The sequence below is a fragment of the Homarus americanus genome, unplaced genomic scaffold (assembly GCF_018991925.1).
Source record: "Homarus americanus isolate GMGI-L3 unplaced genomic scaffold, GMGI_Hamer_2.0 scaffold39675, whole genome shotgun sequence".
In the NCBI taxonomy this organism is placed as follows: domain Eukaryota; kingdom Metazoa; phylum Arthropoda; class Malacostraca; order Decapoda; family Nephropidae; genus Homarus; species Homarus americanus.
In genome coordinates, this window is record NW_024736071.1 from 17,062,621 (window position 1) to 17,080,769 (window position 18,149).

The 18,149-nt window shown below is 37.0% G+C and overlaps 1 protein-coding gene across 6 annotated transcripts in view; it reads left to right on the top strand.

Annotated features, from left to right (window-relative positions):
- LOC121871842 (85/88 kDa calcium-independent phospholipase A2-like) overlaps positions 1-17,327 on the top strand; it is a 43,699-nt gene extending 26,372 nt beyond the window's left edge. For 3 of the 6 annotated variants that reach the window (XM_042374378.1, XM_042374377.1, XM_042374379.1), the window contains 4 exons: positions 286-385; positions 3,074-3,136; positions 5,960-6,131; positions 10,457-17,327. In XM_042374378.1, coding sequence (XP_042230312.1) covers positions 286-385; positions 3,074-3,136; positions 5,960-6,131; positions 10,457-11,086 — 965 coding nt within the window. In that variant the 3' untranslated portion in view covers positions 11,087-17,327. Of the gene's footprint in view, positions 1-285; positions 386-3,073; positions 3,137-5,959; positions 6,132-8,088; positions 8,126-10,456 lie in introns of all 6 variants that reach the window. The other 3 variants (XM_042374380.1, XM_042374382.1, XM_042374381.1) reach the window with 2 other exon arrangements.
- Positions 17,328-18,149: the final 822 nt, after the last annotated feature.

The window sequence follows — 18,149 nt, forward strand, 5'->3', positions numbered from 1 at the left end:
ATATCGTTCATTCGTTAGATGGAGGTTTCACATCTACATTGTTTCTTAGATGGAGATTTCACATCTAACGGACCCCGATATACGTAATGGAGTTGTCTCTTCACATAATCCATTAGATGGGAGGTTTTGCATCTTATGAACCCTTGTTATAACAGGCTTTAAAATCTACATTGTTCATTTGATGATGGTGCTACATCTAACGGACCCTTGATATAACAGATATTCCTCTCGATATAGTCTGTTAAATAGAGGTTTCAATGGAATGAGGCTTACCTATAATTTCAGGTATACAAGAAAACAATGTCTTCATGACCACACAACGGCCCGATACACAAAAGATGTGGCTCGCTGCTCGCTGTTCTGGAGCTGCCCCCACTTATTTCAGGTATTGTTTAAACTTTCAGAGCTAAGCACAGTGTTCTATAGATCCATCCTTGTGTAGTAAGAAGTCTGTCTATTCATATTTGCTCTCCCCATATCTGTTGGTTGTACAGCGGTAAGAGTGATGGTGGTACTGTGGTAACGTGCATAACTCTCATCAACATGTCAAGGGTTCGAGCCTCGCCCAGGACACACGTGACTCCCTACCAAACACTCCCACAGGTTTCCCGGTCCCCGGTTTCCTCTGGTACTAACACTGGATAGACCGCCCAAATGGCTAGTGAGCTGATAAGTGGCGAATATGATAAAAAATAAATAAATAAATTTCAAGAAAATTTATGCAATAATTTTTTTTTAACGTCAAGTGTGACATGTACTAAAATAATAATGATAACTTATAATACAGTGACAAACTAAACATGGATTTCAACATTGCACAAGAAACAGTTTCTTGGCAGAGTAATCCACAGTTTTCTTTCTTTATTTCAAACTTCTTTTGAGACCTACAGTTGCTTCAGTAAGTTCACTTCAATGTTATGTACAGTATCTCAACAAATATCTGTCCACACAATGGGTGAAACATTATGAGACCACGGATGATAGATATTGGGGCAGGCATTTACTTCGGTATATAGTTTAACATAAGTAATGTAATGTGTATTTATTTTGGAGTAATTAATATGATGTTCAGTTACCAAATGTACTATGCCACAGAGCCAGGCATACCAACCCTCCTGAGACATTACGAGTTGCATGTATCATTTCATAATTCATATGACCCATCCTGGCAGATACTTGTTTAGATACTGTACTGTCACCAACCAAATACTTTTGTCACGCCTGGTAGCATCTGGCTACACCTTATACTATGTGGGTCGTACCACCTTAGAGTATCCCCAGTGTTGGTAAAGCATGGATGTAAAAGGCCATCTTGTGATTGGTCAGTACCATCTTGTGATTGGTCTGTACCATGTGATTGATTCTTTTAGCAATTTGTTGCCAGATGCTACCAGATGTGTCGAGAGTATTTTGTCGGTTACTGTACCACTCTGGATCAGCTCCCCAGCAGCATTCTGAGGGAGGGAGGAACACTGCCGTGCCAGAATATTGTAAATTTGTCTGCATTTAACAGCTACTCACCAGAGCAACACAGATTTCATGCAAGTGGCTTTAAACCTTAGTCTTGCAGTGCTTTGAAAAACTATTGTGAGTCAACAGGCACCAAGATAAACTATAGAGCCACAGTTAACTTGACTCAAACCTCTCACTCAGACAACAGGCACTGAGATAAACTATAGAGCCACAGTTAACTTGACTCAAACCTCTCACTCAGACAACAGGCACTGAGATAAACTATAGAGCCACAGTTAACTTGACTCAAACCTCTCACTCAGACAACAGGCACTGAGATAAACTATAGAGCCACAGTTAACTTGACTCAAACCTCTCACTCACAAAATATGTCCTGCAAAACATCCTTTTTCTTATTTCCTTTAACTGCTGACCTGTTGTTGTCCACGGTTTATTTCCATTTTTTGTCTACTCTGAAACTGTCACATATTCCCAGATTTATCAATGCATTTTTTATCAATTAATTAAAGTTATATATACTGTACTAGCAATAGAAACATAGGAAAGAAAGATATACGTATATACACTGGGGGTCAAAAAAAAAAAAAAGCATGGGATTTATGAAAGTATCTGCAAATGAGATACTTTGTTCATATAATTAGGGATGAGGGGATAATAACAGAACTTGATCTCACTCTCCTTTCCTGTATATATTTGCCTTGTTTGTAACTACTCCTTAGTCTGTACTCACCCCTGAAGACGTGAATTACACGAAAGCGCTTGGGAACTTTGTGTTTTCTTTTTTTCCTGTGTGGTTGTCAGCATACACATGCATCAGATGCACCTCCAGTGATTTGTTTGCATTATGAGCGAAGTTGAGGGTAAGAGGGCCAGGGGAAGGCAGAGACTAGGATAGGTGAATGAAATTAAAAACTGGTTCCTCAGAGATTGGTAAAAACTGCCCGATAACATTTAGAGTGGAGGACTGTGGTTGCCAACTCTCAGATATGAGGACAGTACAGTACTCTGATTTGTTTATCTGCAAAGTCAGAAATCTGTAACTTGGGAAGTGTCTGTACCTCAAAAGGAAGTGCAATAGGCAATAAGGAATGAAGGAGCATCTTGTACATAAGTTATGTTATTTGTATGAGAGTTTGAGAGCCAGTGTAAGTTGTAAATAATGAAGTATTAAAAGATCAAATTTGGGCATCCATTGAGGGCCTGTCATGGGCTGGTTGGACACTGTGTACATGCGAGCATGGTTTTGTGCCCACAACTAGAGTGGTGAGTGGAAGTTTGGGCCACTGTTAGATTAGGTTAGGATAGGTTGGATTAGATTAGGTTAGGATTGGATAGATTAGGTCCTAACTACCTTGGCCCGAAACCAATCATCCTGTGGTGACTCAAACATTTTATTAGTTATCCTCTTCATGTTTATGTTGTCACAGGACTGGTGGTTTCAGGCTTACCAACACCATTATGTAGGCAACAAATTTTTTAATAATAATTTTTTTTCTCTTTTTGGGGGTGGGGGGACAGATATTATTATACTGTATATAACTTATTATATCATCAGAGACTAAAAAAACAAGTAATTTAGAGTAATCTTATTTCCTGTTAGGTGTGGCAAGACTGTGAAGAAAGATGATAGCAGTAAAAGAACCTTGAATACATCCACCAAAAGGTATATAGTATAGTAACAATGAGCCGCAACACCTCTCTCTTTTTATTTTAAACTAGTCATTTTGTGTGATGATTTAATGTGTTGTACTCATGAGTCTTGCTCTGAAAGTGTTCACGGAATGTTTTTGTTTTTTCTGTAAGATTCTGCATGAGACCAAATCCATTATATGTGTAACCATCAACACATGGGTCCGATGATTTCCAAAATGATCAATAAAATACAGCTATAATGTAACCACCAACAGGAACCACACTACACATTGTTCACAAGGTTAATCTATTTTTTTCTGAAAGTGCACATAATGACAGTACTGTGTGCACATAATAACAGTACTGTGTGCACATAATAACAGTACTGTACTTATTATGGATAAAGTAGGAAATGTCACTAGCTAGCAGGTGATATACAGCATTTTTGCAATATCCATCGTCTGTGGTGTCAGATTGTTTCATCGTGTGAAATATGCACTGATACTGTTTTGATCGTGTATAGTTTTCCACCCCTCAGTGGCCTTTTCCAACATGTGGCAACATCAGAATCATAGTTGAACTTTCTTTACAGATATCACATCTATCATATTGCTTAGCACAAATCTTGAGTAGTAATATCTCCGTTAGCCGAATCCCTCAAACCCGGAACTCTCCGATAGCCGGAATTGAAATTTTCTCGGAAAATCATTCCCATAGCCGGAATTTTCTGGAAAATTCCGGCTATGGGAACGACTTTTCGAGGGGCACGTTTTCTGGAAAATTCCGAGAAGATTTATCCGGGTTTGAGAGATGAAAATTGGGTGCATTTTCCAGAAATTCCAAGAACAATTTTCCGGAACCTGGAATATTCCGGGGATGGGGGATATTTTTCCGTGTTTGAGAGGTGATGTAGTGCTCAATTTCTGAAACTTCTGAGAATATTTTTCCATTGCCCGGAAAATTCCTAGGATGAGGGATTTTTTTCCGGCTTTGAGAGAGTTCTCGTTACCTGGAAATATCTCATTCCCGGAAATGCTCTGCACCAATTGTTCCTTAGTGACGGACATATCACTCAAATATTACCCCCAAAAATGTATTGTTGGCCACATGTTCAAAAAGGCCACAAGGGGTAAAACACAATAGTACCTGAGGCAACTGTACCTAGATATGGCATTTAAATACAGTACAGTATAGTCTTCATTTACGCGGTCAATTGAACCCGTGGAGGTCCGTGTAAAAAGAGAAATGCGTAAACGAAATAACAGAACATAAGGGATTAATTGAAATAGAGACTGGACCGACCCCCAAACTACACTTTTTCCGACACAATACCTACGTTGTAGTAAAAATAACATCTTAATTTTATGATGGTATGCACACACAATTAATATTTAAGAGAAATATCAATAATATTAGGTTTTTTAACTTTTACATTAGTAGAAAAGATGGCTGGGCACACGGGGATGGGGGGCTGGTTCCGAGGCAGAGGGCAGATTATTGGCCCTCACCTGTATCACTTGTATCAATTGTATCACTATCCACCACAGAGGCTTGCAGGGCCTCTTTGTCAAACCCTTCAAAGTCCATATCCTCACTATCACTGACTTGGGCCGGCTGTGGTGGGTGGCGGGTGAAGAACTCGGGAATGTTTTGTTGACTGGGCGACCTTGTGCGCACCCTGCCTGCGCCGCTTCCCGCGCAAATTATGGAATGAACCGTGTAAATAAAAATTGTCGGTCTGGCAAGGTGCCGCGTAAATGACCAAACGCGTAAACCAAGTCCGCATAAAGCGAGACTATACTGTACTTCCAAAAGCTCCCCAACTCAATTAATTGTAACACAACCCAATACTGTACTTTCTTTGTGAATGTCAAGAACAATGGTGTCTGTGTGTAGTAGTGTACACATTACCAGTGGAATAATGATTAACCCTTTGAGGATGATTTAACCCTTGGAGGATGATGGTTTAACCTTTGAAGATGATAATTTTACCCTCAAAGAAATGTAATTTAATTTAACCCTCTAAGAACTATAATGTAACCCTGTGAAGATGATGATTAATTTAACCCACTCATACTTAAGTGTTAACATTCACTTAGAGTACAAGTCACCCACAAAAGTCTTGTCAATCGCCTCTCCTCCTGAACCGAGAACCCCGTCGAGACTCAGACTTGTGAATCTTAAGCATTTGTGGCCAGAATATAATGCATCAGTGTCTATACCAATTTGGATTCATGAGTCTGAAACTGGGGGTTCATGAAGCAGACTCAGAGGCAATGGGACATTTTATGGTGACTGTAATGGTTGATAAATATACATGTAAAATCTTTGCAGCAGAAATTAATGTCCGATACTTTTAAAACCTTCATTTAATGGACTTCAATCTTACGGGTATAGTCTGTTATATGTGTGTTTCAGATTTAACGGACCCTGATAATAATAGTACACTCTCCCATATACTGTTGTTTGTTATATTCAGGTTTCATATCTAATGGACCTTGATGTAATGAACTGTAGTCTCTTATATATAGTATGTTATGTGGAGGTTTCACATCTAATGGACTGTAGTCTCCCAAATAACCCCCTGTAGTCCATTATATGGAGGTTTGATATTGAATAAACTTCTATATAACAGTCTACACTCTCCTATTTGTCTTATGTGGGTGTTTCACATCGAACAAAAACTTGATATAATGGACTACACTCCCATATAATTTATGTTGAGGTTTCATATCGAATGAACCTCGATATATATGGACTACACTCTCCCATATAGTCTGTTAAATAGAGGTCTCACTGTAGATGTCTTTTATAAAAATTCTAGAACACTCTTTCTCTTCTTTTCTTTTTTCAGTGCCAGTGAGAAGTTTCTTGATGGTGGCTTGGTGGGGAACAATCCAGTTTTAGATACACTCACTGAGATCGAAGAATGGAACATGGCGGTGCGTGCTAAGGGTCGGGAATCTGAGGTCTTCACTCCTACTGTTGTCGTGTCCTTGGGTTGTGGCAAACCTCCAGTGTTGTTGGTGAGTGTAGCTCAGTACCACTACAGTAACATTTGATGGGAAAAACACAGGAAACAGCTAGATTTCTTTATTTCTCTAACGTTTTGGGCTGCACAGGTTCTGTGTAGGCTGACATTAACACAATGCAACATCCCCTGCCATGATAGTTCCAAAACTACCCAGACCTTCACTTGCTGTGGGTCTGGCTACAAGGGGTGGGTAGCAGTTACTGCTTCTGACTGTACTTCCTCCCTCTTATGGTTTCTCTCCCCGACTTTGTTCTCTAATTTCTAGCTTCCTTGAGAACCAATTCATGGCAGTTGTTGTCGACGGATTGATCTCTCGCTCTTTCTCTACCAATAGTGGTGTCCCACAGGGTTCTGTTCTTTCACCTACTCTCTTCCTTCTTTTTATCAATGATTTACTTCACACTACGATTAATTCTATTCATTCTTATGCTGATGATTCTACTCCTCTCTCTTCTTCACATTTTTCCCTTCCCCCTAATTCTCAAACTAAATCTGTTTCTAGAGCTGGTATCATTACATCTATCAACGCGGATCTGTGCACCATCTCCGAATGGGGAGGTAGAAACATGGTTAAGTTCAATAGTAATAAAACTCAGTATTTACCAATGACACTTTCCAAATTGGATGATCTCCCACCAATCACATTTCAGGATGCAATCATTCTACCAAATTCTAAAATAGATATGCTAGACCTCACTATTTCCTCTAATATGTCATGGAAACCACACATCCACAACATTGCTAAAGCTGCCTCCCGAAAGCTGGGAATGCTGCACAGATGCCGTAGCTACTTCACTCCTGAGCAGTTGCTTCAAGTATATAAGGGATTCATTTGTCCTAACTTGGAGTACTGCTCTCATAACTGGGGTGGCTCTTCTTCTGTCCAACTGTTAGATAGGGTGGAATCAAAGGCATTTCATCTTATTGACTCTCCTCCTTTAGTTGATAATCTTCCTTCCCTTTTTCTTTGCCGCAATGTTGCTTCACTCTCTTTTACAGGTACTTTAACAGGCAATGTTTGGTGGATTTGGCCAAGGTACCCACCGTATCTCTGTGGATGTTGATCACACTAGAATAACCCGTTATAGTGCATCCTTCTTTCCTCACACAGCCAAACTGTGGAATGCTCTGCCTTCTTCTGTGTTTCCAAACTCATACAATCTGTCTCACTTCAAAAAGCTGGTTTTCCTGCATCTTCGTGGTGTACATTAATATGACCTTTTCTTTACTATTTTTCATTTCTTTTGCTCTTATTTTTTCGCCCCCCTAAGCCCCGTTGTGGGTCGATGACCTGTGCTCAGGTGGGCTATTCCCCGTAAAAAAAAAAAAAAAGATCTGTACGCATGTGAACTACTGAATGTTCACACATATACAGATGATAATTTTTATTTATACAGTAGTACAGTACAGTACTGTATTTGTTGTCATTTTATATTAAATTCTCTATCATCATCAGTGGTTTCGTCAGAAACTTCTTTAAAGCCATAACAGTTAGAAAAGTCTTTTATGGCTCCATGCTTATCTATTAAAGCATGATTAAATAAGTTTAAATATTTTATTTATGATGATATACAGTACAGCATAATTCTAATATTGTTTGTATCTCAATCTCTCTCCATGTATACTGGGAAATATAGATAGAATTGAGCTTTACTTAAATAAATTTATATACTGTATGAGGAAGCACAGAACTGAAGTAGGACAAACAAGCACTGGTATGCCCAGAATACAATATAGTACCATATTATGTCTTTCACTAGTTATCAATTAAATCTGCACTAACAATGCTTCAACACTCTGCCTCTTGAATCACTTCAATATCTTCACTGGTTCCAAAGTTATGGTAGTTTGAAGATCCGCAAACATTTAATTGCGTTCTTCTTTGTTTTTCATATACGGTACTTGTCCTACTTCATTAATGACTCTTCCTTTTTAAAACTCTTTGTTAGCAGGTCTAAACCAGGTATCCTCTACGGTCTACCAAAGGTACACAAGGATGATTGTCCCTTATGCCCTATGTTGTCTGCCCTCGGCACCTTCAACTATAGTCTGACCAAATTCCTTGTTCCCATATTGTCACCAATAACTTATAATCAATATTCTGTTAAAGACTCTTTTAGCTTTGTGAAGGAACTAACCAGCATCTCGTTCAACAACTGTGTTATGGCTAGCTTTGATATACAATCTCTATTTACCAACATTCCTCTTGCCGAAACTATTGACATATTTACACTCGGTAAAAAACTACCGTACGGGTGGGGTCCGATGATTTTCCAACTGTGAGACATTTCGTACTTAATTTGGTAGGCTGAAATGATCTATTTCATTGACAGTATTGAATTACTTTGTTACAATATGACTTGAGAATGTCAGTATATCTCGATAAGTTAAACTGTATGTTATGTTAAATGTTCCACACACTGTGGACTACAGTGTGGATGAGTGGCCATACAGGAATGCATTATATGTTTGGCAGAATTAGTGGATATAGTAAAGGTATAAGATTATTTTGCAACCAAATTTCGAGTCTGTATTTGTATTGCTACTTCACTTTGGGCTAATGCCACATTATGTCATTCTTTATTTGTATTGGAATATATACCATGCATGCCGTCATAATGGAACCCGGCCCAATGACGTTTTATTATGGTCGATAATTCCGGAAAGTCTAGTACTGGGTTTCGTTTCAGAGTTCCAATCGCTTGTTTGGAGCACGTGTGGCCAAACAAATACATGCGCATGGCTACCAATGCAGGGAATGCCTCAGGGGCCTTTTGAAACACTTCGTATGTAGTGTCAGTTTGTTTCGTGCAGGAATTGAAACGGTATTTTTTTTTACTGAGTGTACAGATGAATTGTTCTCAAATACAGATATAGTTGATGGATTTAATAGACCACAATTTTAAGAATTTTTACAACAGACTGTAAATGTTTGTTTTTATTTAAAAACAAAGCTTATAAACAATGTGATGGTGTTGCTATGGGTTCACCCTTAAGTCCTACATTGGCCATTGCTTTCCTCTGCCACCACGAGAAGTTTTGGCTAACCGAATGTCCCGCCCAATTTAAGCCTTTATTCTATCGACGTTATGTTGATGACACATTTTTAATTTTCACATCACTTGATCATGTCCCTGTTCCTAAATTATCTAAATTCGAAGACAGCCTTATACAGAAAACCAACATTCACAGGTTTGGGTAAAAAAGTTTCATCATTTGTTCCTCTTAATTACAAATGAAATATAGTGTGTATTCTTACTGACAAAGCCTTTAATATATGTTCAAGCTATTTCCACCTGGACATTGAACTGAAATGCATAAAGAAACTACTCTTTAACAATGATTTCCCGAAGAGATTTACAGATACTCATACTATAGGCAAAACCCTTAATTGGATTTTTGGTCCCACACAGCCACACCTTTCCTAAATATTCTATCTGTTTCACCATCCCGTACACAGGCCCACCCAGTTTCACCCTTAGAAACAAACTTATGAAGCTTCTCAATGAATTCTATCCACCAATTTCTCTTAGACTAGTCTTCAAAGCCCAGAGTTCAATTAAAAATTTCTTTAAAACTAAAGACACCATACCCACACACTTGCAATCCTCAGTTGTTTATCAATTTATGTGTGCTAGCTGTAGGGCAGCATTTATAGGTAAAACAGAAAGAAACTTGATAACTCACATCCATGAGCACTTGGGTCGTTTCGTCCGAACAGGCCAGTTAATCCCACAACCACCACATTCAGCTATCCGTAACCATGCCCACCAACATGGCAACCTGGTTTTGCAGTCTGATTTCTCAGTTCTTGGCAGGAGCAACTGTGAGATGGACCACCTCATTATGGAAGCCTTGTATCAATATAAAGTAAAGCCTTCCATTTGTGAATTTTTTTGTTTCTCGCACTAAGGCTCGTCTCAGTTAGGGTAATACCCCAGTATGTTTTAGGTTTTTCTGATTTTAGTTTTGTATGTAGGTCTCCCATCATTTTTATTGGTTTTAAATTATAATGCTCTCTTAAAAAAATTTGCGAAAGATGAATTTTAAAATACTGTTTCGTATTTATTGTAGTATATTAACTGTAATGTTTAAAACTTTTTGTCTGTTTTCTAGGCTCTGATGATGGAAAGTGATTTTGAAATGTTAGTAATTAACAAAACCCAGCTTAGTCAAGATGTTTGTGCTTTCCCTGGTTCTCCTCTTTATAATGAAACTACTCTTTCCACGTAACAAGTCCATTGCTGAAGTTATATATGTTATATATTATAACTATTAGTTTTGGGCTAAATATAATAATGTGTGTATTTTTCACAGGTTGATACTGTTGACATTACCATGCCAAGTATTCTTGACGTACGTCGAGGTCTCCAAGCAATGTACAATCTATTCAATGTATTGGTGGAACAAGCCTGCAGTTCAGAAGGTCGGATTGTGGACAGAGCACGCACCTGGTGTTCCACCCTTCATGTTCCATTCTTCCGTTTTAACCCCCAGCTGTCTCAAGACGTAGCCTTAGACGAACACGATGATGAGTGTTTAGTCCGCCTCATGTGGGAAACTCGGGCATACATGAAGTCTCAGGCAAAGATTTTAGCTCAACTAAAACCTCTCTTGATAGAACCAGAGGCAGAACCTGTACCTCCACCACGGCAGCTGACCCCAACTAAGTCTAAGTGTAGTTCGTGTGTTTCTGTATCTGTCAGTTCTAATCATGAAGATGTCTCGGATACGGTTCACAGCCATGCTTCAGAGGGCACATCCCTCGATGAGGAAGGCAGCTATCACTCCACCCTTCCGGAGTGTACCGCTACTGTTGAAGATATGTCAGATGAGGTGTTACAGGTTGAGCAACCCTCAACCCTCGATTCTGTGTCGAGCAGTGAGGCGGCAGCTTCATCACCTGAGGATAGTAATAGTCATGACATTATGGACACAACCATTTGAAGATTTACCATCTGTTTCCTTCAAAGCTGCTGAGTAGAAAACTGTTGCCATCTCTCTCTTTTTTTTTATTACCATGGTACCATTGTTTCAAAATATGTGTGCCATACAGATTTAACCATCTTAATATTAAATATGGTGTATTTAGGATATATAACTCATGTTGAGGTGCTATGCTTGCCTATGATATGATTTTGCAGCGTTTTAATGATATCATTTTTATTTTGAAATGGACTTTATTTAATAACTTCTTTTTTAAAGTTGAATTACTTTATCTTCCTACCTTTACTTGTTAAGTTAGGTAAGGAATTTTTCAAGTTGAAGAATCCTACGGTATCTTATATTTCTATATGTTTGCATTTGTGTCATTGTAAGTACAGTAGTGGCAGCTTTAAAATCAAGTCTTCCTGTGTCTCCAATAAGTTTCTTATTCACACAAGACATTTATTGTTTAATTATACAAAAAGGTTTATATATAGATTTTACATTTATGTGCCAACACTTCATGGAGATACTTAAATTCTTGTCAAAGGTTTATTTGTTGTTCTCAGCGCTCCTTGGTTCACGCTCGTAAACACATTTGTTGTTGTTCCTGACGCTCCGTAGCTCAAGCTCATAAACATTCATTTTCACAGTGCCGTTTTGTTTTCTCTTCCTAGAAGAATTTCATGGAACTTAGATTCATCACTTCATTTTCTCAACTCACATTCCCATCACAAATTCGGTAATTATTTTATGTATAGTATGTATCATTAGTCCTTATAATGTGTTCCCTCAACCTATTAAGTTTTATCTATAGCTTTTTTCTTTTTTAGCTGATGGTACTAGACTAAGAAGCCCTGCATCCACCTTCTCTGAAGTCACAAACAAATTTATGCTTCCGGAGAATGGGGGCACTGGAGCTTCTTACTCCAGTACCATCAGCCAAAAAAATGACTATAGGTTTGTTGTTACATGGTCTACCTCTGGTGTCTCAGGATCCTATAGCTTTGTTTATGATTTTTCACCTCCCCAAATTCTCAGGTTTCTAGTCATGCTCTGGTTGTTTGTTATCTGTTCTATCTGTCTCTTATACTGTATAGTTGGCTGTTCTAGTTATACAATACTACTTATGTATACCGGCAGTCCACGAGTTACGAATGCTTGCACTTATGAACACCTGCACTTGCAAACACCCACATTAATAAACATCCACACTTACAAATTCCCACATTTATGAACATCCACTCTTATGAATGCCCACACTTACAAACATCTGCATTTATGAACACCCACACTTATGAACACCCTCACTTACAAACATCCGCATTTATGAACACCCACACTTATGAACACCCTCACTTACAAACATCCGCATTTATGAACACCTGCACTTATGAATGGGATTCCTCTTCATCTCAAAATTTTTTAACTAAAATCCCATTCTTTTTACATTAATTTATTATTCTGTATAGTTTAATGTAACTTTTTTTTTTCATGGGGAATAGCCCACCCAGGCACAGGTCATCGAAAAAGTAAGAGTAAAAGGAAATTAAAAATAGAAAAGATAAAGCAGTATTTACGTTATGGCGGTAGCAATGCGTGTGATGGGGGGTGCTGGAGGGGGTTTTGAGAATTGCAATTAAATGCCAGATAGCGACGTGTCCTAATATTGTGTATTTACCAAGTAATTATTAGATGTTTTAATTGCCTGTATGTTGGCCTGGCGAGTTAATGCTACATACCTAGGTATAAAGCTAGACGTCGCATTCTGGACTGTATATCACAAAAACTATTTATTATGTTTGGGATATTATTTTTGTTTTGTACAGTCAAACCTCTATTTAACGGACTATATCGAGTGGAAAGTCCATCTTGAGGTAATCAATCAATCAAATGGAGTACCGTCCTCATATCTGAGGGTTGGTGACCACAGTCCTCCACTCTAAAAGTTCTTGGGCTGTTTTTACCAATCCTTGAAGATTTTGTATCTCTCTGGGGACCTAGTTTTTAATTTCAGTCATCCATCCCAATCTCTGTCTTCCCCTAGCCCTCTTACCCTCAATGCCCATTAATGTTTTTTATATTATCTCATCTGTAAATATATGACCAAAGTATCATTTTTTTCTGTACATTTCAAGTACTGTATAGTACATACGAAGCATTCATAAAGTTACTTGATAGCGGGTTCTTCAACTTTCATTTACATAGGATGACCAAGGGTTAACAAATACAATAATTTATCTTACTATTCTATGTATTTTTTTTTTATCGAATTAAGCTTTTCAAAGATTTCTGTATAGTTTTGACTCTAGCTATATAGTCTGTCTGAGTAGCTATTGCAAACAAGGAAGTTTACAACATTCATACAGAAGAGCTGATCTAGTTTTGTTTTGTGTATGGTGCTTGTTGGCTCAGGATTAAAGGGAAGTTTCTCAAGTTGGAAGAGACATACCAGTATTAGTTTAGTTTACTTTTATTACTGTACTATATTTTAGTTTGGCGTACGATATTTATTTTTAGTATATATACAGTAGTGTTGGTCTGTCGTATACTCAACATAGCTTAATTCTCTCACAGTTAGATTCCTTCTAGTCATATATTTTTTGTTAGATTTAGTGATTATTAGGTAATTGAGTGGAACTTTTAATACAGTAAAACGGACATCAATGTAACGGTTTATATTCTGTTTCGGGAGGTTCATATCTAATAGGCCTCGATATAATGGACTACACCCATCCCAAATAGTGCATTAAGTAGAGGCCTCACTGTATAATGTCTGTTTTCATCATCTACTTCACATCTCCAATAAGTATAACTAGTTATATTTGTACAAACTGGTATAGAATGATTATTAGCTTGGGTACAGGTAATCAAGATATCTGAAGAAAATAATACAATTGCTACATATATTTTAAGAAGTGGAGTAGTGACTAATATAGTCATTTCTTTGGGTCAGATTTATAGGGATCTTGTTCTTTTTCAAACAAATTCTGTGGCATATGACTTAAGCTGTTGCACCACCAGGGATGTTATTACCTAAATCAACCAATTATTTTAAAACACTGCCAAAATCTAGTATGCTTTGTAATAAATTTTTGATAACTATTCTACTTTTCTTTGCAGTTTATACTAAATTTTTACATTACATTCTTTTTATTTTGGGGGTCCTGTAACTCATCATCCAGTACTAGACAGTGAGAGTGGGTGCAGCTGTGAGCTTCATTCTTATCTACAGGAAGAGAATGACAATGAATTTGTTAGTTTTTTTTTTTTTTTTTTTTATACAGAGACATATACAGTATGGAGAGGATAAATAAGGTGTGTGTATCATTCTGTGACTAAATTTATATTTATTTTTATATAGTTTTTTTTTAAACCTGTGCACCACGGTAGAAATTGGGGGGAGGGGGAATTTGACATTTTATACATGGTAATGTACAGTATTAAAATGCTTATCTCATGATACTTAAGTAGATACAAGGTTTGGCCAATGTATTTGACTGAAGTCTTTTTTTTAGCTGATGGTACAGTCCCCTTCTCTGAAAGCTTGAATTTGTTTGCGACTTCGAAGATAAATATTCTTTATTTCAAACTTTTTTTTTTCACTCATATCTTAAAAGTTAATGTTTTCAAGCAGTTATATCTTTACATACATTAAATTTGTCATTAAAATGAGCCAAAACTGGGTATCTTTAACAGTTATTTATGAATTTATTTTTGATACAGTATATCAGTATTAATCGAACATTATGTAGAAGTCAGTGACCTGCAAGAGAGGGGGGGCAGGGCTTGTACCGTCAGTTAAATTTTTTTTTACCATAGTTTGGGAGCACATCAATAGAATTGGTGACAAAAATAATGAAAGTCATCTGTAGTTTGAATAAAATGACATAATTCAGTGCCTGTACAGTCCACTACTAAATTCCATTCACCTCTCCTTCTGAACCATGAACGCCCGAGGGATTTGGACTCATGAATCCGAAGCATCTTTTAACAAAATAATTGGACTGTATATGTCCGTCTACTGTTTAGGGTTCACGAGTCTGAATCTCTCAGGGGTTTGTGGTTCAGGGAAAGAGGCGAAAGGACTTTAATAGTGGACTGAACATGATGTTGCTGTAACAAATTTGATGCTATTTTTTCTTTTGCCATATCATGTAAAGTACTGCTCGATTATGGCAACATCAGTACTATCCCTGGGATAGTGTAGATCTGCATTCTATATTATTGTTATTGAACAGACATAGCACTAGGTGAAACTATATATCTCTCAGTGTGATGCATTATTATAAGGGTGTTCTTATGAGTTTTGAAATATGATTATGATTCCTATATTTTAAATATTACATTGAGATGGTTAGGTTTAAATTGTAAGGTCTCTTGACTATATTGTACTTATATAACAGGAGTACGGGTGGAAATTAATGGCTTATAAGTACATATCTAAATGCAGTACTGGTATAATCTTGATTTTGCAAACTGTTTGAGGTGGCAACTACTTCCTCCAAAAATGGTGTACCAATACTTTTCAGTGATATTGATACATGTAAACACAAACAACATTAAAGGAGGCATCTGCTACATCACAAATTCTAGAATAACTGTCTGCCAAAATCAAGGGTTGACTGAACTGCAATTAAGAGCATAGGTTTTGAAGTGTGTTGACTATATTTGTATTTTAAATATTAAAAATTTACAGTGAAATCTCGATTTAACAGACTAAACAGAGAGGAGAATCCATTATATCGAGGGTCAGTTAGATGTGAAACGCCTCACCATCTAACTGTTTAAATAGAGAGAGAAGTCCGTTATATGGAGGTTTCACTGTATTAAGTTTGAAGTGTATGGTACTTAAGTTTCAAGGTAACAACATTTAGTCTATATGTAAAGAATGGAGTAAGAATTATACTGATTATTTATTATCTGTTTGTGGAGAATTAGTCAGCATCTTCTCCTCACAAGCAAGTAGTCCCGGGATCAAACTCCAGGCAGGGTAAAACTATGGGCAAGTTTCTTTATGCCATTTACCTCTTGTCTATGCAGCAGCAGTAATTGGGAACCTGGATTTTTAGCTGATTTGTGGCTTGTATTCTGGGTGTTAATTGTTAGTTACCCAGCAATGCAGTTGGTGAGTTGTCCAAATCTTCTTGGGGTTTACTCCTTGACACTGATGAGTCATGCAGCTCATTTATTAACTTTAGGTGTAGTTGTTGTGTTGGCCAAAACAGCTTTGAAAAACTTAAACAAATTCACTCCTAAATGGTCCTAGTGCTTGCCAGCCAGCCTCTCAAACACTTGGGATGATTATTGTTATCTGTTTAGACCTTGGCTTGTCCTGATTACTATTGTGTGAATTGATAGTTTCTCAAGGTAGTAAAGTGATATTTGGTACTGTGTTTTATGCATAATACCATCAATAGTTGTATGATTCTTTAAATAATCACATGCTCAAAAGTTATTATTCATATAACATATTCAGAATTTATTCTGTGAGATATATGTGATACACTAATATGGTTTATTATAATTTTTTACTATATAATATCAATATTGTATAATGATGTCAGTGATGAGTGAACAATTATGACCTAGTATTTTTGGCTTTACACTGTGTCGTATTTGAAGCTGACTTCTACAGTACTTTAGCCATATTGTATTGACATTACCGATACAAATTATTTTTTCAATTTGATAATTCACCATATACAGTAATGTACAGTCAACTACTATAGCTAAAGTCCTCCTTTTGCCTCTTCCCCTGAACCATGAACCCATGAGAGATTCAGGCTCATTAATCTGAAGCAGCATTTATGGACAAAATAATGTATCAGTCTACTGCTTGTTTGGGTTCACGAGTCTGAATCTCTCAGGGGTTCATGGTTCAGGGGGAGAGGCGATTAGACTTTAGTAGTTGACCGTAGCTAATGTACTGTACTGGTAGAGACACACACATCTCAGCCACTGAGAGCTATATATTAATACTAATGTACTAGTCATCATTTACCTCCTCGTGTTCAGTAAACTACAGAAAGTATTGTACTGAGGAATCATTCCATAATAACCTGCACTTCTACTATTTAAAACAAAATTATTCCATTTTATAACAAATATATTTTATAGAAGTTTTTGACTATTTACACTTAGCCAAAATTATTAAGGAGTTTATTCATACAAGTATATCTTTAAGTATTTGTTGAACTGCGGTGTGCACCACAAAAATATTTTAAAAATCCTTTTGCCAATATTAAAGATCTTAATTGTCTTTTTCTCTCATTTTTCTTATCATGGAGGGAGCCCAATGTACAGTCACTCAAAAATCTATCTATATACTCTGGTGGATGGGGGGGTGATGAATTTCAGAATGAACATACTGCAACCTATGTTGGCACTCTCGGTAGGGTTGTCAAAATCCTTTCGTCTGTTGCGTTATATTTTTCTCCTCGCAGTTTTGTGAAAATAGTTTTGGGAGCGTCTGTCTTTTATTAATTAGCTATACTGTACTGTACTTTTTTTTATCCTCCGAAGTGAAAATGGAGGCACTGTCTTTTCATCCTTTTCTCTGTCTGTAACATTGTTTATGTTTTGTAGTACATAAAAATATTATTCAATATTATTCAGTTTAGTTACAAAGCAGAATATCATGATTTTTTTTTTATGGGTCTCTGTTTTAATGTATTTTGATCATACTTGAGAGTTTGAGCATTTTAGTCATAAGAAAACTATGATTATGGATGTTAACTTATTGAAAAGAAACTAAATCGGAGCACAATACAGTATTATAATCAATCAGGGCTGGTTCTGGGGTATTCAACGCTCTAGGCAACTCCGTAGATTTGCGCCCCTAGTAATTTTTTATAATCTAATGTAAGTACGGGGTCTCTGGGTTACTAACGGGTTCCGTTCCTGAGGACCTTCTTAAGTCGGATTTATATGTACAGTAAGTCGGAACACATGCCATGTGCATATTGTACTTACAGTACAATGTTTAAAATCACACTATAGTATATCATAGCTTAAGTCCTTATATACATCTAAAATCACTTAATTTAAGAGAAAAGAAGAAATAGAATGACAAAATACTGTA